At 50.9% G+C, this 27,092-nt stretch overlaps 1 protein-coding gene across 1 annotated transcript in view; it reads right to left on the reverse strand.

Annotated features, from left to right (window-relative positions):
- cadm2a (cell adhesion molecule 2a) overlaps window positions 1–27,092 on the reverse strand; it is a 163,196-nt gene that overhangs the window by 19,426 nt on the left and 116,678 nt on the right. The window contains exon 2 of the mRNA XM_067257679.1: window positions 11,921–12,070. Within this exon, the coding sequence (XP_067113780.1) occupies window positions 11,921–12,070 (150 nt within the window). The remainder of the gene's footprint in view (window positions 1–11,920; window positions 12,071–27,092) is intronic.

Raw genomic sequence — 27,092 nt, forward strand, 5'->3', positions numbered from 1 at the left:
ACACACACACACACACACACACACACACACTCTCTCTCCTGGCTGCAGAGGTGGTCATTACAGTGGCCTTGACTTTGGAGGAGTGCTACCTTAGTGATGCTGACATGATTAGCGTGTGATTTACAAGGGGCTCTTTACGCGCCAGGAGGAGAGGGCCGTTCTAAAGAGGTCGAGCCCTGCTGACCCAGAGACGAGAGGCCACGGCACGCCTCCCTCCTAGACTCCATGCGCGCACGCACACGTCCGCACGCACACGTCCGCACGCACACGTCCGCACAAAAGCAGGACTACGCTATGCTAGCCGCTCCCGAGACTGGTAAGAGATCATCAGGAAGCTGAGGGGAGGGGTACGGGGAGAGGGAGGGGAAGAGGGGTGCAGGAGTGGGTTGGTTTGGGTGTGTGCGTGTGGATGCATAGCCGTAACACAAAAACCTTCTTCAGCTCTTCAATGCCTATCCTCTGAGACGGGCCAGGCCCCCCCCAAAAAAGAAGATAAAGCGTCTCTTTTTTGGGGGGGTTGAGGGGTGATGAGCCAGAGAGGGAGGGTGGATCGTGGGGGGGGGCGGCGGCGAAGGCTCCTCAGACATCAGTCCGCCTGGAGAAGTTTTCTTTTGGGTCAAGCAGTCACTTTGTATGCCGCCTGCATGGTCCTCTCTCTCAAAGGGGGAGAGGGGGGGGGGGCACATCTATCTAAACCCTTATCACCCACTCCCTTTGAAGATAACCATAGTTTACTGTACAGCTTGGCTTCAGAGAGCTGAGACACGCACGCACACACACACACACACACACACACACAGATGTACACAGACACACACCGGGGTCTTGTATTGTAGGTGCTACAACAGAGATGGAGAGAGACAAGTACAGAGAAAGAATCTGAATGGAAAGACCTTCTCTCTCTCTCTCTCTCGTCTTTCATCCCTTTCTCTTTCTTTTCCACAGGACCCTGTCTAGTCGCACAGCCCCCTCTCCTCTTCACCTCCATCTGAATGAAAGGATTGGCCTGAAGAACCCCAGCCTAGTCTGCCTGAAAGAGAGCCGACACCACTTTTCAAAGGAAAATCCAACCAAGACCTTTTTCCCTGTCAGATTCAAATGGGCTGTTTTGAACCTTTCGTAGGCGTGTTTATTTTTAGTTCCGGGATGTAAGCTCGAGGTATTTTGTGATGTGGCCGTGTCTGAAGATTGCAGGTCTGGGACAGAACATGAGGAGGCAGGCTGAGGTCACTGGACCCTGAACGACTGTTCCCCCGGCTGAGGATGAGAGCTCTGGCCTTGTCTCCCTCTTCCCTCCTAACCTTCCTTCATTGAGAAAGTACCGTTGTTCCAGCAACTCCAGACAATGTGAGAATTCAAAGCGTCGTCTGTCAGACAGCTTTCATATTGCGCGGCCGGGTAAACGGATTCTGGAGGGATGTCTGTGCGTGTGTTTGTGGGGGTGTTTGACCGATTTTTTACAGAGCCAAAGTTAATATCTATAATACCCCAGCATTACATGAAACGTGTTGTAGTCTTATCAATACACACAGGACGGGATGCTATGGTTTCATGATCACGACACACACGCACGCACACACACACACACCCACACACACACACACACACAGACAGAGAATAACAAATAACAAAAAACACAGACGCTTTAAATATATAGTATATATACATATACATATATATATATATATATATATATATATATACATATATATCATTTTTTCCAATCTCACGTCATTCTTTCTGGAAAGCGACGGATAGCTCTCGCTTTGCTGGCTCTGGGTAAACGAATAAATGACAGTAGCGCTTCCACAGTCTCATCTGTTTGTCTAAATGACAACTGCTTCCATCTCTCTCTCTCTCTCTCTCTCTCTCTCTCTCTCTCTCTCTCTCTCTCTCTCTTGCAACAGTATCTCGTTTATTCTTTCATTTGTTCTGTCCATCCCTCACTGCTCCGGTTATCTTCAGCATGTAAAGCGCTAGCAGGCGTGACATGCTGATATGTTGCATGACATATCTGTAGCCTGGGGAGTGTGTGTGGTGTGTGGTGTGTGTGCTGTATGTGTGTGTGGGCTGGTGGGGGTGATAAAGTGTGTGTGTATGTATGTATGTGTGGAGGTGGGAGAGAAGGGGCTATGCTAAAGACAACCCGATCGGGGACAGTGTAGTGCACTGTTATCCTGCCCAAGAGGGAATTGTGGCGTACTGCAGGAAATCGGTACTACTGTACAGTAGTGAGCCTGTGAACACACACACACACACCACACACACATGCTTTATTTATTCATCTCTGTGAGTAACCTTTAACCTTGCAGTTTGTTTAGCTCAGGTTTGATCTATTTGGTTGTTTTTTCTTTTTTGGACAACAACAGGGAGGAATTTCCATCGTATTGAAGGAGCCCATCTCAACATATTTCCTTCCCAAGTGCCCTGAGGGTGGTGGTGGTGGTGGTGGTGGGGGGGGGGGGTGCATAAATCTAGCCCCTGGCCTTGAGGGCCTACCGCCTGGGGGTCCTGGGGGGTACGTATATCTACTGTGATGGGAGGCTTCCCAAGGCTGTTTTGGATCACTAACTCCCTGTGACACCGAGTGCACACACACACACACACACACACACACAAGCAAGCACGCACATGCACGTTCACACAAGGGCGCAAATAGACATACACACATGCAGTTGCTGCACACACACACACACACGTACATAACCCAGCCTGACACTTCGGTAACCCCTGCAGCTATGTGAAACACTGCAATGCTTAGGTTTTTATATCCCAAAACATGAAATGTAGGTCCTTTTCCCCTCCCTTCTCCTCTTCTCTCTTCTCCTCTTTCCTCTCCTCTCCGCCACATTCTCTCCTCTCATCCTCCTTCTCATCCAATTCCATCCGTTCTGACTAAGGGCACGAGTAGAGATGAGAGACTAACCACATATCCAAAAGACCTTCTTCTTAAAAACAAAACCCCTGCCCATCTGAATTTCGCCCCCAAAACACGAAAACCGGGACCTCAGTTACGGAGGGAGCTGACCGTGCACTGTTTACAGAACCTCACGGTCGTCGGGAAGTTTCGTAAACACGGCCCCCCTCTGACAACAAAAGCGCTGTGTCATCTAAGCACATTGCCGCAGGTGCGACAGCATAAACGCCCACTGTGGCTGTACAGGGCCATACGCACATGCTAACCGACGCCTGACAGAGAGAGACAGAGAGAGAGAGAGAGAGAGAGAGAGAGAGAAGAAGGAGAGGCGAGCCATTAAGACAGTTGAGCGCTGTGAGGCCTAGGACTAATTGCCTGGCGTTGCTGGATGAGCACTTGGCAGAGACGGCCGTATCTGCAGAATCTTTTTCCACGCAGAGGCACCTGTAGGCACTCATGCCCCCCCCCCCCCCCACACACACACACACACACCCAACATCCCCCACCGTTTGTGCGTTAACTTTCGCCTACATGTGTTTGCGACTGCGGCATCTGCACCACTTTATATGTGTGTGTGTGTGTGTCTGTGTAAACATACGGGTGGGCTCTTGTGTGTCCACTAATGCAGCTCGGGTATTTTCAGACAAAAGCACAGTATGTGTATTCCAACTCCGGGGGATCGAGGGGTGGGGGGGGGGGGGGGGGGGGGTGGGGGGTGATTACCACTGCGGGCAGAAGACAGAATGTACTTTACATACACGCCTCCCTCCCTCTCCCCCCCCCTCCCCATCCAACCCCCGGTCTCCCCAGAGACAGATGGCAGACGGAGAGAGTTCCAGAACTATGGCAGGTGTTCTAGACATTGTTTGCTTATCCGGGTGACACAGTTCTTATAATGAGAAATGTGCAAATTTGCGCGTATCCATTTCTGGTGGATGTGGTCCCTGTGTGACTGTTCCTCAGCTCTCTGTCTCCCCGTCCGATCGCCCACCTGGGACTGAGGCACTGCGGAGACGGCAAACTGTGTGTGTGTGTGTGTGCCGTGTGCGTGTGTGTCATATAGGTGTATGATGTGTGGGACACTATCAGAGTGCACGCTGTATATGTGTCTTATTATGTGGATACTTATGGGCGTGTTTGTGTGTTTGTGTGCGTGTGTGTGCGTGTTTGAGCTCAGTGTGTGGCGCCCCACACTGTAATTGGGTCGCGAAGATTCATTGCGTGACAGAAATGAGTTTCTTTTATGCGTGTATGTGTGTGTGAGAGAGCATAGCGCGGAGTCCAGCAGGATGTCTAGGCTTAAACAACCTTCATTAGCTGTCTCTCTGTCTCTGGAGGTGGACAGACAGAAGCTATAGAGTGTATAGCTACCTTATAGTTACTGTCCTATAGATAGACTGTATAGTATATATGTACACACACACACACTCTGGCCTCTTTCTCCTCCTCATTCTTCTCTTCCTTCACCCATCACTCTCGTCTGTTCCTCCTCTCCTTCTTCCCTTGTCCCCTTTCCTCTTTCTCTCTCCTTGTTATCGCTCATTGTTGTCTCTCCCTCCTTCTCCACCCCGCTCATCCTCCCTCCTTCTCCTTCTCCTCCTTCTCTCTTCTCCTTCCTCCTCCTCCTCTCAGTCCTGGGCCGATGACACAGATTAAATTGAAATTATTTGAAAGTCAGCGAGGTGAATTTGATTCGCATCACAGTCGGTACCTAAAAGCACTACAGGACCGATCCATCACTTTCATTACGAAGTGCATCCCACTTATTTGACGATGAGATTACACATAGTGGCTGACCCAAGCCTGCCAGCAATCTGCCTGGACAGTGATGGTTACGATAAGTAGCACGCTTCAGACTTAGGACTCAGACGAGAAGATTGAATCTTACCGAAAAGTGACAGTGCAGACCAAAAGTGTGTGCGTGTCTGTCTTTGTGCGCGTGTTTGTGAAGAGTATAGTCACCGGAACGCCACCATGACGTCGCGAGTCTTGAGATTAGCGCGCGGGGTAGAGGAGAGACAGCTCGGCGCAGGAAACAGAAAGGGCCGTCCAGGGTCAAATATGTTCATTTCAGAGAGATTGATCCCGACGGCAGATAAAGAACTCCCCCTGGATCCTACTGTGGCCTGGCCGGCTAAACAACCCCCTCCCCCCCCCCCGCCTCCTCCACACCCCCGTTTAAACCCTCCCTGGCGAATCTCCATCCGACCAGGCTAACAGGTGTGCGGCGCTAAAACCCTGTCCCAATCATCCCTCCATTCCTGCCGTCTCTCTCGCGCTTTGTCGACAGTCGGTGGGAAAGGGCGGAGGAGGGGGGCTACCGAAAGCTGCTGGGGCGGGACACGCGCAGACCCACAGAGGCGACGAGACGCCGTGTTCCGAGTAGCCCGGGGGCGGAGCGGCGAGACAGCAAGTCTCGTTCACCCGGCTGGCCGCGGGGAAGCGGGCGGGCTCGTGTGGATGACACCTGTTCGGAGGGGTCCCTAGGCAACGTGGGGCGCTCGCAAAGCAACCGCTCCCGCTTCCCTGTGTGTGTGCTGTGTGTGTGTGTGTGTTCGCCTGGTGGTCTGCGCCGAGAGCGAGAGGCAGAGAGAGGGGGCGTTTATCTCGAATAGGGACAAACAAGTATAGAGAGACAGAGGGATGCTGGGATTGCGAAAAGGATGATAGTTAAGGACACGTTTCCCTGTATTTGTGTTCGCAGCCAATAAGTGATAAGGCCTACTCAGACAAAGCTTGAGCCCAAAGGCCTCGCGACGACACACACTAACAGAGAGACACGCCAAAGGCAGAGCAGAAGAGCGGAGCTCAAGGGCGGAGAGAGTTCGGCTCCGACCTTGAAAGGGTTTTTGACAGAGGGCCGAGAAGCCCCGTAAAACGCCTCCTTAACTCCTCTCCTCCCCTCCTCCATCTCGGCCCCGCGTTCCCTCGCTTTTCTTCCTCCCCCACCCCTCCTCGCCCACCCCGCACTGTTATTTTATGGCCCTTGTCGGAAGGAGGGAGGAAGGGGAGGGGGGAAGTAGTTTGGGATCTACTCAGATTTACAGACGACAACTTTTCTATCAGACAAAACTTCTGTACCAATCGGCCGCCTGATATGAAAAGTCTTCTGACGCCTCTCTTCCAGGAAATAAATAACACGGCCATCTTCCAGTAAAAGTTCCTTGTAAGGTTCTGCTATCTTTTTTTTTTTTCTTCTTCTCCATATTTTCTTTCGGGAGAACTTTTTCGAAAGCCCTCTCCAGCTTTACTCTTGGTGAATGCGTTCTGAATGCATGAAAGCTTTCAAAGTCTCGTCGGGTAGGATGTGAGCGTGGGGGCGGTGGAATGTCTGAACAATCCCTCCCTCCCTCCCTCACCCCATCTCTTCCTGTATCCCCTCTTTCTCCACCTCCCCTTCTTTCCCCATCCCCTCACTCTCTCCTCTCTCCTACCTCTCTCTCTATCTCTGTTACACCCCATCACTTCTTCCCTCCCCTACTTCTCCCCTCTACACCCTCCCCAAACCTCCTCCCCTGCCCCTCTCTCTCTCCCACACACTCACACGGGCAAATTGATTCAGCCAGGCGGAATATTTGATCACGGGGACCAGTTCTGGTTCCATATTCATTAGTAACTCTGATGTCAAAAAACCCCTTTGACCTCTCCGGTAAACCGCCCATCCGACACCCGGATCCCAGATGGGACCCTTCAGACGGATGACGTCAGCGATCTCGTGGTCACGGGGACGGGGAGGGGAGGTTGGATGGATGGAGAGCGGCGGAGGGTAAGGTAAGGTGGAGGAGGCGTAGCTTCGTCTGGAAGCCCTGCCTTACGCCACGTGGGAGACATGGAGAAAGGGTTCAGGAGGGAGGGAGGGAGGGAGGGAGGGAGGGAGGGAGGGCATTATCGGAGGAAAGTTCTATCTCTCAAGTCGTTTGCATAGATCAGTTGGTGTCCTATAGACATAGAGCATTTGAGATAGGGAGAGAGAGAGATCAAGAGAGAGAGAGAAAGGGAGAGAGAGAGAAAAGAGAGAAGGAGAACTAGGCAGAGGGAGGAGAGCAAGAGGCAGATACACTCCCCAGCGTCTAGCCTGGGGAGGCCAGAACCACCATCCCCACGACATGCTAATGCTGCGATTCTGGATCTCTGGGGCAGGTGCCCCGGGTGTGTGTCCCTGCTCCACTGCTTCTCCCGAGTGTGTGCGTGTGTGTGCGTGTGTGTGTCCGTGTGTGCGTGTAATTACAGTGTACTGCGTAGCGGAGTAATTACACTCCGGAGGAAAGATGGAGAGTACAGCAGGTGTGTCAACTTAGCCCTGGGGGAGACAAAGGAGAAGGAGGGATGAAGGGAGGGAGGGAGGGATTGATGTGGTGGAGAGCGGAAGGGATTGATGGAGGGAGGATGACTGGGAGGGATGGAGAGATGGACAGAGGAGAGAGGTATGGATGGATGGAGGAATGGAAGGAGGGGTTAGTATGGGAGGAGGGGAAGGGGGAGGGATGGAAAGTGGGGGATAGGGATGGAGGAATGGAGGGAGGGACCCAGGGAAGAGAGATAGAGCGAGCCGAGCAGAACTACATATACAGTAGGGTTGTTCACATGTAGCACACAAAAGACCTATTCATACTCAGCCTACAAAGTAATTACACAGACCACCCCTTCTAACGGGGGAATACCAAATTCATCGTAATTACGTTTTTTTTTTCTTCTTTTAGACCATATCGGTATGGAGGAAAAAAAAAAGGGGGTTATTAACAAGTGCTGAATTCAATGAAATTACCCGCCAATTTGTAAAGCAATACTCCTCTCTTTCTGTGGATCGTCTGAACGTGAGAATCCCTTTTGCCCAGCGCTCATCTGCACGCCCGCCTGCTGGGCCCAGCTTCAAACCCCCACGCCGCTTAAGTGATGGAATAAGGACAAAATCTGCTACTTAGGGGAGAGAGAGGCATTTGCAATTCAAACAGGCCCCTCTCTCCCCAGCTCTCAGAAACACCTTAGAAGGGTGTGTGTGTGTGTGTGTGGGGGGGGGGGGGGGGGGGGGGGGGGGGGCAGGGGGATGGGGGGGGGGGCAGTGACGGTGGGGGATGTGAGGGGGTGGACGTCAAAGACTCTTTCATCAGACTAAACGTCTGCAAGGTGAATCTCCCCCATTCGCCTCCCACCCGCCTCTCCCCCACTGCCTCCCCCGAACATCAAACGGCTGTAGAAGAGAAGCGCTAGAAATCCAAGAAAACGCTGTAATAAGACCATGTCAACCCCCATTTAGGGAGGACGGGGGGGGGGGGGGGGGGGGGAGGACGGAGGTGAGGGTTTCAGATACTATATATACTTAAAGGAAGGAGAGATGAATAAGAGATCAAGAGAGACTGAGAGAAATAGAAAGAATACAAAAAAACAAGAGTTGGGGAGAGAGAGAGACAGACTCCCTGCCTACAGCTCTGAAGATCCATCACTGTCAGCACCAGGCCTGGGAACAGGGGCCCCCGGACCAGCCCGTCTGCCCCAGAAACACTCACCGTACTGGGGGGAGAGATAGAGAGAGGGAAGGTGCGGGTGGCTGGGTGTACGCTAGCCTCCAAACTGGCATTTTCCCAGATGCTCTCGGAAAATGCTGTCAGCATTTGTCAGAGTCGGGACTGGGAAAAGGGGGGGGGGGGTCGTAAGAGCTACGGCGCTTCCGAGCCGCTGCCACTTGCCCATCCAATCAGTATTCAGCATGGGCGGGGCCTCTAAACAGAGCAATGAAACGATGCCCCGCGGCGACTCTTCCGAGCGCATAATTTGTTAACCCTTCGCCGCCTCGCCGTGCCGACCAGAAAACACACACCTCTCATCCGTTTCTCGGATGCGTTGCGAAAACGTCAAAGCGGCATAAAAAGTAACAAAAAATAGTTGCGTAACGCGCGTCACCTGACCCCAGGGACCCAATGATTATTCTGCCGACCGCCAACAATGTGCCACTCTATTGAAAATGATAAACCCATCGTAGAAGTATCCAAGCAGAGATCACGTAGGAGAGACTTGAGAGTGTGGGGTGGTCTTGGCGGGATTCTTCCGGAAGGACACAGCCATGGACAAGCTGTGTCACAAGTCAGCTAAAAGACTAAGCTATTGTATTCTGAGTTCCTTTTTTCCCCCGTGTACAGCAAAAATCGTGTTCTGCCCCCCCCCCTCTCTTTCTCTCCCAACAGGCATCATGGGAAATTAATTTGAGCCCGCCCACCGCGTTCACAAGCGTCTGAAGTGTGAGGAAGTGAAATCCCTCCTCACAGCTAGAATACATATTCAGGCAGAACGGAGGCCGTTTTGGGAACATTGGTTTGTACAGACGCTAAGCAATGGCCATGGTGCCAGGGAATAAAGAATCGTCGCCATTTTTAGAAGTTGTTCTAACACTTCTTCCCAACTTGGGACACTGATGGCACACGAACACGAACACACATACGCGCCCAGGCACATCCACATACACACACACACAGGCACACACCATCATTCTAGCAGTAATAAAAGTTCCAGTACGCCGCCTCTTTTCCAGTCTCCGGGCGCTGCGTTCAAGACCCACAGTAATAACGACCCTATTTCCTGTGAAAACCAGGAACCAGCCAGCAGCCAATAACAGTGGCAGGTCCCCCCCGGCCCCCCGCCCCCCGCCCCTCACGGCACCTGTCGTTTCTCTAACGGCCCAGATCAGCCCAATCGCAGCTTGGATGAAGCGTTTCAAACAGGCAGATCTTCCCTCCGAATCTCTGCTTCCGGAACCTTCCCTCAGCCTCGGACAGCCCTTTCTACAGTTGGACCCCCCCCCTTCTTCCCTAGGGAACAGAACAAAAAAGGCCACCCCACCCCGACCCCTCGAACCGGCAACCTTCTGATTAATAGCCTGATTGCCTAACCGCTCAGCCATCTGACAGGTCACTGACTCCTGCATCTCTTACATAACGCCATAACACTCTACTAACCCTATTGTATGAGGCAAATGGGTTGAAAAAGGGTCAAGGCACACACACAGGCTCACACACACACATAAGGGCAGTGCTTCAATGCATAGCACTTTAACACACCGCCGAATAAGGAGAGAGGAGTGTATAAATCGGGTACGTGCTTAATGCGGACATTTACGAGGGTGTGTGATTCATACTTGTTAATGTTAAACTTATACAGCTCCAATCCCAGGGTACAATAACTTCACTAGCCCTGAACACAACCAAATAACAACCCTGAGTTTTGGTTTAAAGGGTGTTGCGTGGAAGAGGCAATGGGAGATCAGGGATCACATTTAGGAACAGATTGGGCATTGGGGCGTGTTTGAGATTGAGTGGGAAAGTACAGTTTGTGCCGGAAGAAAATCTTTACATCTATCTACTTTATTGATAGGCTGTATACACACATACAGTACTATGCAAAAGTCTTAGGTAGAAGTACACAACAAAAGGATAGCTACAATGCTTTCCGAAACAATCAAATGAAAAGTCATCTCAATACTGCGCTTCTCTACTGAAACGCTAACGCTGAAGTCGGAGAAATCTACATCTGACGTATCGTTGACAACAGTGGCGTGAAAAGAATCTTCCCTCCAACTCTAGAACAAACAGTACATCCACCCACATACATAGATACCCTAATGTGCCTACACATACTATATCAATACATATATAAACACATACGGTTCCCATAAATACATTATGCATTCAATACATGCACACCGTACAATCACACAGACAGTACATAGTGTACATGCATACATAATTGCATAAAGTAAGATAAAACACAATTTCATTCCTCTAACATCCCTGGCTTCCTCGTTTGACTAAAAGATCTAATTTGTTGGTCTAATGAGCACAGAGTGAAAGATACAGAAACAGCTGCTGGCAGGAGTGCTGTAGCTCTGGGGTACTATATGTGTGCGCGTGTGTGTACGTGTGTGTACGTGTGTAGATGTGTGCATGTCTCCCAGATTCCATATCGGCGTGTTTTTTCAGCCCGAGAAAAGTGTTGAGGAGCACGGAGATGCCAGGATCCGAGTCCAGACGAGGTGAGGTGAACATCTGAACATCTCTTTCATGTGGCCCCCAAAGGCCAGCCTATCAACACGGTTTTTCTATTTTTTGGGGAGGGAGAGGGAGCGGGGGGGAGGGGGGGGGAGGGAGGGAGGGGAGGGGAGGGAGGAGAGAACCAACTTTCAGCTTCTACCACTTCCTTGTCTACCCTGGGAGCATTCCGCCCCCCCCCCCCCCTCTTCCCATCTACCCCCAGACCCCCCCAGCCTCTCCCCCACTCGAAGCTGTATGCTTGAACCCTTGCCTATTGCCTTCTGCAGCTGTTTGCCCTGGGGGGGGGGGGGGGGGGGGGGGGGGGGGAGACACACAGCTGGAAAGGGACGCCCCGCGGTACGGGATGCTTGTCGCAGCCAAGTGTTCCAGTTAGAGCCTAGTCTGGCTGACGTGCTGCGTGTGTGTGTGTGTGTGGGGGGGGGGGGGATACTGTCAGGGGATGAGAGTGAAAATGGGTTCATTCTGTTGCCATTTGTACAAGCAGGTGCGTGTGGGGTTGCCGGGGGATGTTGGGGGGGAGGGGTGTCGTGTAGGGGGGTGTTGGAAGGGGGGGGGGGGTGAGAATGAGGGAGGGGACACACAAATATACACACACACATTCATGCACATGTGCACATTTGTTCACAGAAACACCCGCACACACACACACAGATATGTGTGAAAGGCAAGGCAGGGTCTGGGGGGCGGAAAAACAGACACCGGATTTGACACACTCTCCCGCAATTGTGTGTGTGTGTGTATGTAGGGTGCATGGGTAAGTAGCCACAGTCCAGGACACATAGCTTAGGATGCATTTGTCACCATAACACATTCAGCACGAGCCACGACGACCACCCGTTTACAGTATGTGTCCGCACGTGTCCGCACGTGTCCGCACGTGTCCGTGCGTGTCAGCCAGGAGTGAAGCTAGCACGTCACACACACACACACACACACACACACAGGACAGGACAGGCAAACTCACCTTTCTTGTCTCCGAAGAAAAGCGTCTGCTGTGCCGGGTTCGACCACTGGAGGGAGGTGTTGTCGTTGTACTCCACGCGGCAGGTCATGTTGACCGTGCCTCCCTCCGTCACCGTCATGTTCTGGACCAGGGGGTGCTGGCCGCTGCTTCCTGTTGCACCGGGGGGAGGGGGGGAGGTAAAAAGGGGCAGAGAGAGGGTGGAGGCGGGGGGAGAAAAAAGAGGCGGGCGGTGAGCGACCACGACCAGAGGGTACCAAACAGGAAATCGAACGGAGCCCGAACAGAGGGCATGGGGAGGGGGGGGGGATGGGAAGAGCGGTGAGAGAGCGGGGGGGGGGGGGGGGGGGGAGGAAAGGAAAGGGAGAGGGTAGAGGGAGAAAAGAAAGATGGAGAGGGAGAGATAGAGAGATACAGAGAGAGAGAGAGAGAGAGAGAGAGAGAGTGAGGAAGAGACGATCATCTCTCCAAAGTGGCCAGCTAAGCAGCCTAATTGCTGACCCTGAGTGTTTAACTCCCACCAGGAGTCTACTGGGAGCTAAATTGGCCCCTACACAGACGAGGCAGGGGCCTAGTGGCCCGAAGCCCAACACACACACCTCCACTACACCGGGGAGACCAATTAGAGCCCACACGTGAGCACGTGTGGATGTACAACTCTTACTTCCGCGACATCCTCGGAGGAAAAAAAAAAAGAGAAAAAAAAGACAGCACTTGGTGAAACTCATTTGAATCTCGATCGAACTCCCCGTGCTGACTTTAGCTTTAGCCTGCCCTGTCATCCCCAGGACACCAGCCGTAGGCAGACGGGCTACCAGGACCACGGACTGCGCTGTTGTGTAAGAGGAGGCAGCACATGCTGGAGGAGCCTGTGGTATGGGGGGGGGGGTGGGGGGGGGGGGGGGAGTGAGGAGAGGGGACGAAGTTAGGAAAAGGAACGGGAGAAAAGGGGAGAGAAAAAGAGAGAGAGAGAGAGAAAGCTACGGGGGATTGAGAACGCTTATCCTTGGCTAACCTCCGAACCAACGTTCAGGACCATGGAGAGCTCCTGGAGCGAGACAGAGGGAGGAGTAGGGAAAGGAGGAGAGCCAGAACGGAGAGAGAGAGACAGAGAAGAGATAGAGGAGTATTAAAACCCATCTCCTGTCAAAACACCATGGGGGCTGGTATGGTGTCCCTGTCTTTGTCTCCTTGGTTTCGGCGTTGGATTAATAACGTTAATAAGACATTGTAATCAGTTCCTCCCCCTAGATAAACCGACTCACACACACACACACACACGCGCGCAGCTGAGCCAATAGGAGGGCGGGAGGATGGGCGAGGTGAGTCGAGGAGTACGGGTCATTTGCGGTGTTGATGAAGGTCTCGTAAGGTTAACAGCCCGTGAGAGAGATGGCGGGGGGGGGGGGAGGAGGAGGAGGAGGAGAAACGAGAAAAGGGAGAGAAATGGATCCCGGCTACGGGAGGCGCAGAATGTTTTATTCATGAAGGTTTTGCATGACGCATGATCTGCCAGCGATTTACCGCTCTCCTGCGCCCTCGCTCTTTCCCTCGTCGTCGTTCTCTCCCTCCCTCCGTCTCTCTTTCTCCCTTCCTCTCTCTCTCTCTCTCCTCCCCTCTCTCTCTCTCACACACACACACACACACACACATATACAGTCAAGATGCATTGGAGTGACCAGACAAGGTTACAGTCATTCAGGAACAGGTCTAGAACAATCCTTCTCTATATCTTCCAATTGGCGCTCTCTTCAGAGCGGGGACATGATGAAGGCGATGCGATCCAACGGTTGTGTAAACGCGTCTCCGCTCGCAGCCCAATGAGCGAGAAGCTCGCCGTTGTTTCGAAGCAAACAGTGGGAGACGCAACGCACCGGCGACACGCTTCATTTCCGACGATGTTCTCCGAATCAATGTTTGTCTGTTGGCCTATGTTTTCAAAACGAAAAGTCAAATCTGTGTTTAGCAGGGGCTGGCGTCGAACATTTCAGATGGGGACTTTTCTTCTCCCTCTTTCTCTCTCTCTCTCTCTCTCTCTCTCTCTCTCTCTCTCTCTCTCTCTCTCCTCTCTCTCTCTCTCTCTCTCTCTCTCCCTCTCCCCCCCCCCTCTCCGTCTGTGTCTTTCTCTTTCTATCTTCCATCTCCTCCATCTCTTGCTCTGTCTCCCTGTGTGTCCGGAGGGAGTGACAGACTAGGGTGACAGTTCTATTAGGACACCGGCATGTTCCGATCTCCTCTGAGTGCCTAATTGGCCAGCGGAATGGGTCCTTCCACCCTTCCCGCCGGCCACCCGTGCCTGATTGAAATGCGTCTCCCGTGGGACGGAGGCAGCTGTCTGTCGTCCCCTGATTTCCATGGCTAAAATTAGCTTTCTCCTCAGCTCACCTCCCCTCTCCCACCATCCCTCGTATCCTTCTCCTCCTCGAGTCTTCTCCCTCCCTCCCTTCTACCCCCCGTACTTCATAGCCGCCACCCCCCCCATCCACCCATTTCTGTTCTTCTTTCACCTCTCTTCCTGTCCTTCTCTGCCCTTTTCATCCGTCCTGGCCCCGAGGCAAGGCCATCTCTGGCTCTTTCTCGGTTTCTCATTTTCAGATGCTTCCCCAATCTCGCCTCTCTCTCTCTCTTTCTCTCTCTCGTTTTTTTGGGGGCCCTCTTTTCACATCTTTCTTCTCTCCTCTTCCACTTTGACCGCCTTCCTCTCTTCCTCCCGTAGTCCTCCGCTGCTCTCCATACCCCACAGGCTTTTGATTTTGTCGAGTCATTCTAATTGACCGTGGTCTGAACACTAGCCCTGGAGGTAGACCAGGCTTCTCTCTCTTCTTCTCTTCTTACTTTCTCTTTGATATTTTACAAAAACAAAAGCATGTGTAAAGTATGAGTATGTGTATTCATGATGTGATTTATAAGTTAAGGGCCATTCACTTCATGTGGACAAAATATTTTTTGTCCACATGACAACTGCCACAGCCATTGTTTTTGATATGCAAGTTTGTCAACTTCTGATATGTTACACATACTATATACCACATACTGTACACGCATACTATCTTCTATCCTATACTCTCATACACTCTACACTTGTAGAGTGTAGAGTTTTTCTATATGATACTCTAAGCACTACATACTCTATACCTACTTCCTGTTTCATGACGTTGCATGTCATCACATTTTCGCTAGCTCGTTCCCGCCTGCGCGAACGTCTGTCTGAGAGACTGGGTCGGTCCATTCCAAACAGGGGGGGTCGGGAATCAACAGTCTCTTCACAGCACATGGGGCCTGTGATACTGGAAACACCTCAACCCCCCCCCCCCCCCCCTCCCTCCCCCTGACACGCTAGTTTTACACCCTCAACATTCATCACCCACCGCAGTACAGCACACGCGCAAACATATCGAACGGCAACCCTTCAACACACACACACACACACAGGAGAGAGAACCTGAGTGCCTCCGACCCTCTCTAAGCCTTGGCCTTTACTTTGAGAGGAGCAGAGCGCGATGACCTTTTCCTCCGAGCGTCCAGCCCTGTTCAGGCATGCTGCTCCAGGGCGGCAGGCCTGAGTCAGAGACAGGAGGCTGGAGGAGGGCTTGCCGCTCAGGCATGCTGGAGAGCAGCACACAGCTGGAGATCCTGGAGACCTTGACCTTCACACACGGCTGGATGCAGGCCTTGCTGGAGGGGGGGGGGGGGGGGGGGGGAGCTGGGTGGTACTGGGCCAAGATTGGGGGTTGTTACTGGGCTGGTAATGGGCTGGTACTGGGATAGTTACTGGGCTGGTACTGGATTGGTACTGGGCTGGTACTAGGGTAGTTACTGGGCTGGTACTAGACTGGTACAGGGCTGGTACTGGAGTTGTTACTGGCTGTTACTGGGGTTGTTCTTGGGCTGGTACTACGGTAGTTACTGGGCTGTTACTGGGGTTGTTCTTGGGCTGGTACTACGGTAGTTACTGGGCTGGTACTGGGCTGGTACTGGGGTTGTTATTGGGCTGGTACTGGGGTTGGTACTGGGCTGGTACTGGGGTTGTTATTGGGCTGGTACTGGGGTTGGTACTGGGCTCGTACTGGCCAGTTTTCATGTTGTTTCTGGCCTTCTACTGGGATATTACCTCCCTCCCTTCTTCCTTCTTCCCTTCCTTTCTTCCTTCCTTCTATTCCTCCATCACAGATTGACTAGCCTCTTAAAAACAGCCTTTCCCAGAGGTTCTACATAATGGCATTTCACTCTTTATTGATTTGTGCTAAGAAGAGAAGTTTCTGTTTGATGAGAAAAGGTTAGAGGGAATGTTTGTCCTATGCTTAAAAGTTCTCCAAAGGTGGTTTAGTTTGCACATCACGGTTTGTCAAGGCTGTGAGAGAGTCAGTCAGAAACAACAACAAATAATATAAAGTTAACACCAAATCAAAAATCTACATATAAAAATCCGATTTTTAATTACTCTCGTGTGTTTGAAACTTTGCTTACGTTTTGGGGATTTTCGGGTTTGATTTCCAAGGTAAATAACTGTCTCCTGTGTGTAACGTTTCTTTGAATTTGTTTCACAATTTATCTTTAAATAACTGTGCGTGTGTGTGTGTGTGTGTGTGAGAGAGAGAGAGAGAGAGAGAGAGAGAGAGAGAGAGAGAGAGAGAAAGAGAGAGAAAATGTGAGGGAGAAAGCAAGGATTTGTACCTGTATATGTTTGTTTTACTAATGCTTTTACAGTGTAAAACACCTGTTTGTCATGCCAATGTCGCTAATTTGAAATGAATAGAGAGACAGAGATAGAGAGAGAGATGTTGTGTTTTGTACATGAGGTTCAAAGGAAAGGGATGAATATTGCTGTATTAATAACAAGCTGGAACAATTTCATGCTGTGAACAAATTGAATAAAAAAACCCCAGGGGAGGCTTCCGTTACCTCTGCATAGAGGACACACACACACATACACACACACATACACACACACATGCAGGTACCACTGCTCTGGGACACACACACACGTGTGTGTGGCAGGTACCACTGCTCTGTGGGATTTTGTTGAGTGGAAACCACTGTATGAAAACATGTCATACCATCTGGCTGGTCTACCACGCTATCACCATGGTGACACCTGCTTCTCTGGCATACACAGACACACATACATACAGACACACTACACACATACACACACACACACACTACACACCAACACAATACACACACACACACCACACACAGACACACACCACAAAAACGCACACTCGACTTCCTCTTGAAACTGTCAAACAGGTCTAGACCAATGAACAATCAACCAATTCTCACTATGTGTGTCTCTCCCCCCGCCCCCCTCCATCTCTCTCCTTCTTGCTTATTCACCCACACACACACACACACACACACACACATATTCACAAGCACTGTCCTCACACACACAGCTCTGAAAAAGGGAGGGGGGAGGGGGTCTAGTCTACACCCATTGTGGGGGGTATGGATTTCCTGTACTGTCACCAGGAGGAGGAGTTCAGCCGGGAGAGGGGCCGGGGGGTGAGGAGAGGAGCATGATATGTTGCAGTTGGATAATGAGACCTAGAGCGTTCATTCACAACTCGAGCAGCAAGTCAAGAGACAGACAAGCAGACAGACATGGGAGGAGTGTTTTATTATACTTGTTGCTTGTTTATATGTAAACAGGTTTATATGTAAACAGGTTTATATGTAAACTCCTCAAAAAAAGTTCGGAAACTTTATTTTGGTCGATTTTTCCTCCCCTTCAATAATACCATTTGGAATTTTGTATTTTATATCGTTGGAAAGCCTGATTAGTCACCTTTACAACGAGGTACAACTTGTAAGGATCGTGCATTCGTGGAATGAGCAACACAGCTAACCGTGTGGGTAGCGGCCCTCAAAAAAATTGCCAAAATCCTCTGCAATATTCTTCTGTTGGTATTCACTCTCGTTTTGAGCTTCAAGTGGGATCCAGCTTGGGCCTGCTGTACGTGCCAGAGTGACCAACGCAAACATGTTGGCTGACTTGTGACAAATCCTGGTTGAGGAATGGGATGCCATCCCCACAGCAGTGTGTGACCAGGCTGGTGACCAGCATGAGGAGGAGGTGCCAAGCTGTTGTGGCTGCGTATGGATCTTCCACATGCTACTGAGGTCCCTGACAGTGTAAAATGAATAAAGTGTAAAAATGGCCAATATTTGTTGTTATTTCCTTATAACTGTGGGAGAGTGCAATCATCCAATCCACCAAGCAACTCAAAACGAGAGTGAATACCAACAGAAGAATATTGCAGGGGATTTTGGCAAAACGTTTGGCCCGCTACCCACCACGGTCTAGCTGTGTTGCTCATTCCACGAATGCCGGATCCTTACAAGTTGTACCTCGTTGTAAAGGTGACTAATCAGGCTTTCCAACGATATAAAATACAACATTCCAAATGGTATTATTGAAGGGGAGGAATAATCGACCGAAATAACGTTTCCGAACTTGAGTTTATGTGATATGAGACAATTGAGACATATGAGATGGAAGTTTTGACATTTTCTGTACTGGAGACAGACATATAAGGAGCCAGACAGATAGACAGAGACAGGGAGAAACAAGGAAACAGAAAGACATAGAGATAGGGAGAGAGAGGACAGACAGACAAACAGGAAGACAGACAGGAATACATTCAGACAGACATACAGGCAGACAGACAGGCAGACAGGCAGACAGGCAGACAGGCAGACAGACAGACAGACACAGGGGCTCCCCTACTATGAAGCCGCCCCATGGTGAGGGATCAGAGCCATTATCACTAGAGAGGCATCGACAGTGGGACGAGGAGAGGGCTACGATCGCTAGGCGCTACAATCGCTGGGCGCTACGATCGCTGGGCACTGCGATCGCTAAGCGCTTACGCCACGACCATGCCCACCCAACTCACCTCTAATTTTGCTTTTCGAAGCCGTCGCTGGAATCACCAAACGACACAGGATGAGGAGGAGGGAGAGAGGGAGGGGAGGGTAAAGTAGGGAGGGGAGGAAGTGAGAGGACAGGCAGGGTATAGGAAACAGAGAGAAAGAGGGGAGGAGGAGTGAGACAGACAGGAGAAAAGGGGGGGGGGAGAGAAGAGAGAAGGAGAGAGAACAATTGATTAGATCAATGTGTCCCCAAAAAAGGAGGAGAGAGCAGGAGAGACACGGCGCGCGATGGTTATCAGGCTCTCTGAACACGCACAATCCTTATCAGCGATGTCACTCTGCATCAACCCCCCCCCCGCCCCCGACGCCTCCCCACCCCTCCCCACCCCTATTTACCATGTCTCTGTCTCCCTCTTAATTCGGGGAATGAAGTCAACCCGGTTGCTGACCGAGAGGAGAAGCGTCACTGGAGCTGGCAGGTTCAATTCGGATGGCGTGTTGAGCTGTGTGTGGAGGCCGTGTGGTATGGCTGTGTTTTGATCATGGCTATGATGGCTCTCCTAGGAATCCTGCTTTACTCTACATGTTTGTCATCTTGTCAGAGAAACAAACATACTGATATATGCAGTATGTATTATTAACATGGCACCTACATATATATATAGGTGCCATGTTATATGTATATATATATATATATGTAAGGGATAATGTATAGAACTACACACAGTGTGTCTTTTTACAATGTATTTGTTACCATTCGTAGTGTTGATCAGCAGAGAAGTAGTTTGCCAAAGACGTTGAACTTCAAAGACGTTGAACATGCATAGCAACGGCGATGGCAACAACTGTTGGCATTCTGTTTCTGGCGATGGCAACAACTCAGCCTTTAACAAAGTATCAACATCGGCGTATTTCCCAAAATATTAAAGTTAATCGTAAACTCATCCATATTTGCCTGGTATGTAGGCTATACGTTTTTATTCGATAAGCTTCGGATCAGCTGACGTCGCTAAGCAACGGAGTACGCTGGGTGGGTTGAAAGGTTAACGGGACTACTTGCGGAGTTCTACAGAAAGACGTGAATGCGAGGCAAAAAGGCCACTTCCCTTGACAGCGGTCAATTATACACAGCAACGGTCAAATATCGAAAAATAATTGACCACAGAACGTTCGGAAGCCCCATTCAAGTGAATGGAGCATTCTACAGCATTAAGAACAGCCGAGTAATAAAATATATATATTATCTAACTGTATGTGTCTAACTGATGGGAGTCAGGTGGCTGAGCGGTTAGGGAAGCGGGCTTGTAATCAGAAGGTTTGCCAGTTCGATTCCCGGCCGTGCCAGATGACGTTGTGTCCTTGGGCAAGGCACTTCACCCTACTTGCCTCGGGGAGAATGTCCCTGTACTTACTGTAAGTCGCTCTGGATAAGAGCGTCTGCTAAATGACTAAATGTAAATGTAATGTCCCAAGTTGCTTTGGGATACTTGTCTGTCTATCAATGTCATATGTAGATATTGCTGTCCTATAAGACCTACTATTTAGGTGTGTGTGTGTGTGTATGTGGAGGGGGCGTGTGTCTGTATGCGTCTGTGAAAGTGTTTACGTCCATCGCGTGTGCTTGTGCGAGTCATTTGCGTGCGAGTGTGTGCGATCGAAAGAGAGAGTGTGTGCGCGCGTCTGTGCTTGTGAGCGTGCGTGATTGAAAGAGAGCGTGTGTGTGTGTGTGTGTGTGTGATTGACAGCTCAGTAATCAGTGTTGAAGGTCAGAGGTCAGAGGAAAAACGGCGGCTGCAGGTTGGCCAGGTGTTGTAATGAGGCGCTAACCACCACAGGCCCAAAGAGCACTGTCCCTGGCTCTCAGCATACTGAGACAACCGACACAACACAATACAGTCAAAGAAACATGACAAACATAATATACAAAGATAGGAAGCATGTTGCCTTGGGACCTTCTCCTGTATGGCAGCCTACCTAGCTAGAGAGGGGGTGGGGGGGGGGGGGGGGGGAGAGAGAGAGTATCCCGGGGGAGTGACTCTTATGCTTCACACACACTGCTTTGCCAAATTGATGGATCTATTGGTATGCCTCTAGTGTGCCTAGAAACCTGTGCTATCTCTCCCCACTCCTCTCACTCCTCCTTCCCTCCCTCTTCTATCTTCTCACCCTTTCCTCACTCTCCCTCCCCCTCCTTTCTCTCTCTCTCTTCTATCTTTTCCCCCTTTCCTCCCCCTCCACACCCTCTCCCTCTCACCTCCCCCCCTCTCTCCCTTCTCAGTGAGAAGGAGGTCTGGAATACTGATATTCTTTTGTCATTCACACAACAAGCCTGCTTCTCTAATTCTCCATCTAATTCTCTCTCTGCTGGGCAGTGTGGTTCGTGTCAGGAAAATGCGTGCAATCAAATACATCTGATGTCAGCGATTGAAAGCCATTTGACAATAACAGCTGAGAAATATGTACAATCCAAAACTAGTAACGTAACACTATATTACCCTTTTTACTCATTCCTCCCTCCCTCCATCGCAGCCTTTTCTTTTTCGTTCTTAGAGTCAGAGGTGAGTAATACCTATCCAGGTGTGTCCCTGTAATATGGCGTGGGCTTTGTGTTTAAGCTGTTCTGAGATGTCATCAACATAACTGTTTGAAAATGTTGTTTCATCAAAATAGGTAGACAGGAAAATGTAAGTTTTTAGTATAGGGCATTACATGCTATCACACAGTCGTTAGGCAACGCAGGATAGGTAGAAAGAGCGAGAGAAGGAGAGAGACAGAGAGAGAGAGAGAGCGAGAGAGCGAGAGAATGGCAAAGACTCCGTTTTTTATTGTTAATTTCCTGTGTTTGCGGTTCACGATGGTAATTTGACAATTTGCATCTGTCGTCTGCGTGTCTCTGAGTGGAGAGAGGAGCAAACAGGCAGGAATGCGCCGATCATCCACTTTAAACTCTCGGTTCGCACAAACATCCCCCCACCTACTGCACACACACGCGCCAGCACACACACACGTCACGTCAGCACACACCCACACACACACCACACACGTCAGCACACACATGCAAGTGCACACACACCAACACAGACACACACCCCGCATGCACGCAGACACACACGCGCATCCGTACCCTCACACAAACTCCCATCTGTGTTCGTTCTGCAAGAGTGTCTAGAAGTATCCAGCAGAGACCACGTGGAGACAGGCTTGGGTTAGGGGGAGGCGTGGGGAGAGGCGTGAAGGGTGTGTGTGTGTGTTTGTGTATGTGTGTGTGTGCGGGGGGGGGGGGGGCACTTACATTCACCCCTCAGTCCTGAACCACTACTCTCCCATAATGAAAGATAGAAGTAAATAAATGGTGGGATGAAGAGGGGAACCAGCCTCAGATAATGGAGACAATGAGAGAGAGAGAGAGAGAGAGAGAGAGAGAGAGAGAGAGAGAGAGAGAGGGATAAGGAGAGAGAGAGGGATAAGGAGAGAGCGAGAGAGAGAGGGATAAGGAGAGAGACAGAATGGAAAAGGAGCGCTTAAAAGAGAACAGTGATTTTAGAAAGGGAGGGTGACAGAGAGAGAGGAGGGAGGGACGGAGAGAGAAAGTGAGAAAGAGACAACGAAAGCGAGTGAGAAAGAGAGCGAGAGCAGGAGAGCGAGAGGTTGAAAACGGGTAAAAGTTGAGTCCCTTTCACCGCGTGCGTGTGCCTCGGCACTCTTATCTCTCAGCATTACAGTTACCAGGCAACCGGCAACAACAGCTCGGCAGGTCTTAGCGGGTTGAAATTGAATAAAACACTTTTCACTCCGCGGCCTCCATTCCTCCTCCTCTCCTCTCGGAGGCACGCAGCAGCCCTCGATCCAATATGGAGCAGCAACTGTTCGGCCCGCTTTACCCGTCCACAGCCGTGCTCAAGACGTCCAACGGCTACTCTGTGCGCGCTGTGTACAATGCGTGTGCGCGCTGTGGACGGGAGAGCAGAGAGGAGAAGGGAGGGAGAGGGAGAGAGAAGGACAGAACGTGCCGGATTTCCGCCTTTCAGTGTGACCGATACGAATGGAGTGCGAGCGGGTTCGTACGAGCGGCACGCACGGACACGCGCACTCGGCCCAGTGATCCAGGTGTTCCCTGAGGGCGAAGCTACCCTGGTCGTGTGTGTTCCCGCCACAGGGGAAAGGTTTTCCCCCCCTCCCCCTTCCCTGTGCTCTCTCCCTCCTCCTCTCCTCCTCTATCCATCCTCTCTTTTCCTTTCAGCTTCGGACCTCAGCGTGCCACTGTTTCCTTTTTGCTCTCCCCCTCTCCTCCTTTCTTCCCCCCTCCCCGTCCTTTGTACCCATCCTCCCTCCCTTCCAGCCTGCCTACCTGCCTCGCTCTAATTCTCTCCTCGTCGTTCACGGCCACGCTTCCCTTTTGTACTCTCTTAGTCGTCGTCCCGTCCCCCCCTCTCCCACTCCCTTCTTCCAAACCCTCTCCCTTTCTTACTACCCCTCCCTCCCTGTCCCTTCCTCTCTCCGCTCCCCTCTCCGTCTTCCTCCTTCCACCCAACTCCTCCCTCCCTCTCCCTCTCTCCCACTCCCTCTCCTTTCTCTCTCTCTCTCTTCTATCTTTCCACCCTTTCCCTCCCCCTCCACACCATCGCCCTGTCCTCCCTCTCACCTCCCTCTCTCTCTCTCTCTCTCTCTCTCACTCTCTCTCTCCTCTCTCTCTCTCTCTCTCTCTCTCTCCCTCTCAGTGTGATTCTCCCTCTCTTCTCCCTCCCTCTCTCTCTCCCACTCCCTCTCCTTTTTCTCGCTCTCTCTTCTATCTTTCCCCCCATTCCTCCCCCTCCACACCATCTCCCTCTCCTCCCTCTCACCTCCCTCGCTCTCTCTCTCTCTCTCTCTCCCTCAAAGTGTGATTCTCCCTCTCTTCTCTCTCTCTCTCTCTCTCTCTCTCTCTCTCTCTCCTCTCTCTCTCTCTCTCTCTCTCTCTCACTCCCTCTCCTTTCTCTCGCTCTCTCTTCTATCTTTCCCCCCTTTCCTCCCCCTCCACACCCTCTCCTCCCTCTCACTTCCCTCTCTCTCTCTCTCTCCCTCTCAGTGTGATTCTCCCTCTCTTCTCCCTCTCTATCTCCCACTCCCTCTCCTTTCTCTCTCTCATCTCTTCTATCTTTCCCCCCTTTCCTCCCCTCCACAACCCCTCTCCCTCTCCTCCCTCTCACCTTCCTCTCTCTCTCCCTCCTCAGTGTGATTCTCCCTCTCTTCTCCCTCCCTCTCTCCCTCTCCCTTCCTCCCTCCTAAAACGTTCAAGCAACACACCCCCTCCCCTCCCCAAGGTTAGCTACCAAACTACTACCTTTCCTGTCTGGCAGGCTGGCGGGCGTTTGTGCTCAGCTAATACGTTCCCGGGGCGCCGACCCCAACACGCTCAGCGCGGCCGATCTACCGGAAGGCGCCAGGCGCCAGGAGCTGTCCCAGGAAATGATAGAGAGGGGCCTTATCTATTGTATGGCAGACGCAGCTGTTTGGCTATGGCACTCCTCGTTTGATATATCCCCCGCGCCCGTCGAATGTTTTGACCAGCTCCGCGCCTAGAGAGCGGATCGCTGTGAAATGTTAATGCACTTGTTTGTCACCGCCATCGCTTACAGCGAAATCTATTCTCTGGCACGCAGGCGGGAGAGAGCGCTGTTTTGACGAGCTCCCGTACGGAAACGTGGGCGAGGTTGCTCTGCGCACACAAACAAATCCGCGAAGCGCACATGCGCGGACACGCGTGTCGAAAACAATGTGGCTTCCAACTTCCAACTGACCTTTCGACGATTAGAAAAAAATGACGAACATGTGACACGGCCCCTTTTGGCAAAAGATGCCACTCTGCATTCAACCATTTCCTGGTCCAGATGCACTGTTGGTAGCAGAAGGAGATGGAACTATGCAATTTGGGAGCCATTACCGAGAACAAGTTTCTGGATTTCAAAAGCTCCATTTACGCCTCAAACTAGACAGCCTGCCCTGGCCAGCAGGGGAGGGGGGCGCCCCCGGGAACTAAATCAAACACACCACATGTTCCCACTTTCTAGTGGGGGTGAGAGCAGGGTGCTAGCAAAGGCGCTTGGCTCGCAAACCCGTCACTGCTCGTTCTAAATCAGCCCAGTCGTAGTCATGTTTGTTGTTATGTTGTTCCTCTAATTACCCCGAACCACCTAGCAATGGTTTCTCCTGTGGCAACCCTCATCCTAACCTTAACCACTCCACCTGAAACCTAACCTTAACCACTCCACATGCAAACTTAACCTTAACCGCTCTGTGTGAAGGCCTAACCTTAACCACTCCATATGAAGAACCAACTTGAACCACTTCAAATGAATCCCTTGCCCCAACCGAAATTGCACAATTATGCAAATGCTGCAATTTTGTGCGTCAAGCGTTATTCAAATAACAAATAACGCTGACAAAGTCTGGCAGCGAGTATTCACAGGCATGCAACACCACAGTCCGTCACTGACGGATGAGATGATGTTCTCCTGTGACCATGTGTTTTTCAGGTGTGTCTCCTGCAGGGATAACATCAAGTAGAAAGCTGGTAAACTGTCTTAATGAATGGAATCAAGCCCACTTAAACCAGTTTAGGCGCCTTCATTAGATGTCTCTTTTCTCCCCTCTCTCACTTCCTCTTTCCTCTCCTACTTTTTCCCTCCCTCCCTCCCTCTCTCTCTCTCCTCTCCTCTCTCTCTCTCTCTCTCTCTCTCTCTCTCTCTCTCTCTCCCTTTCTCTCTCTCTCTCCCTCTCTCTCTCTCCCTCTCTCTCCTCTCTCTCTCTCTCTCTCTCTCTCTCTCTCTCTCTCTCTCTCTCTCTCTGTCTCTCTCTCTCTACCAGGTCCTGTTGTCTCACATTAGGCAGAGGCACGCTCCTATTTGTTTTGTGGTTTAATCTTGGCATATTTGATTTCCACCCCTTAACATGATTACACACACAAAAACAAACGTAGGCAATCACACACACAAACACGCACGCACACATTTCATAACCGGCACCGTCTGCTCATTAGCAGTCAGCCGCATCCACACCCTGTGGGGGCCGAGAGCGTAACACGGGCGCGCACGCGCACACCAAACGCTAACAATCATCATCGTCAGTGACTATTGGCAACATACAGATTTTTGGAGGCATTCACTATTCTGCAGAGTTGTGTTCTATTCTTCTCTGTTGTCTTTCCATTCTGTCGGACTGTTCTATTCTGTTCTGTTGGGTTCCATTCTATTCAGTTTGGTTCGGTTCTATCCTGTTCCATTCTGTGTGGGTGCTCTGTCAGGAAAAGCAGGTGGTTTTAATGTCAGGACATTTCAGTAACCATCCCCTCTGTCGCCACACTCCAGATCAGTCCTACAGGAAAGGTCACAGCGCAGACTTACTGCATCTACAGCACACATGCCTGCGCACACACACACACACAACACACGTTCACCGCACATTCACAAACACGCACACACACTAATACACACACACACTAATACACAGACCAATACACAGGCAAACACTAATACACAGGCAAACACACAAATATACATGCACTTATATACACACACAGATACACACTGATACACACACTCAAATACCCCTATAGTACACTAATACATACACACACAAGAATACACCCACGAGCATGTTAATCTGCACACACCATTACACAAAACACACGCACACACTGACCCCACACGCACACAAACACACACTAATACACACAAAACACACACTCGCAAACAACATTCAGTTTCCTATGATGATAAGGTTGGCAGTGCTGTCACTGTGAGGAGATAATTGTTGAGCTTCAACTGGTTACTCTAAAGGAGCCCTCTCTCTCTCCCTCCCCCTCACTCTCTCTCTCTCTCTCTCTCTTCTCTCTCTCTCTCTCTCTCTCTCTCTCTCTCTCTCTCTCTCTCTCTCCCTCTCTCCATCCAGCCTTCGATCCCCCCCTCTTACTCATCATAGTAATATCAATATGAATGTAATTTCATCTAAATGTTTCAGCATCGCAGTCTGGTATCCGTCCGTCCATCTCTGTCCCCCCCCCCCCCCCCAACACACGCACAGACATTCTCTATTTTGTTTTTCTCTTTATCGCACACAAATACACGCGTTCTGTCGTTTTTTTGCAGACACGCACACACACACGCGCACACACCGTCCGTGGGCTCTAGAGTTGGCAGATAGAGAGGAGAGACGTTCTGAGGGAAGCATGGAGTGTTTCGTCATCCGACAGTTTTGAACACCCTATCACAGGTCAGCTCATAAAATATGCCCTTTTGCTTTTCTATCAGGAACCGGACCG

Source organism: Osmerus mordax, chromosome 19, assembly GCF_038355195.1.
Source record: "Osmerus mordax isolate fOsmMor3 chromosome 19, fOsmMor3.pri, whole genome shotgun sequence".
Classification (NCBI taxonomy): Eukaryota; Metazoa; Chordata; class Actinopteri; order Osmeriformes; family Osmeridae; genus Osmerus; species Osmerus mordax.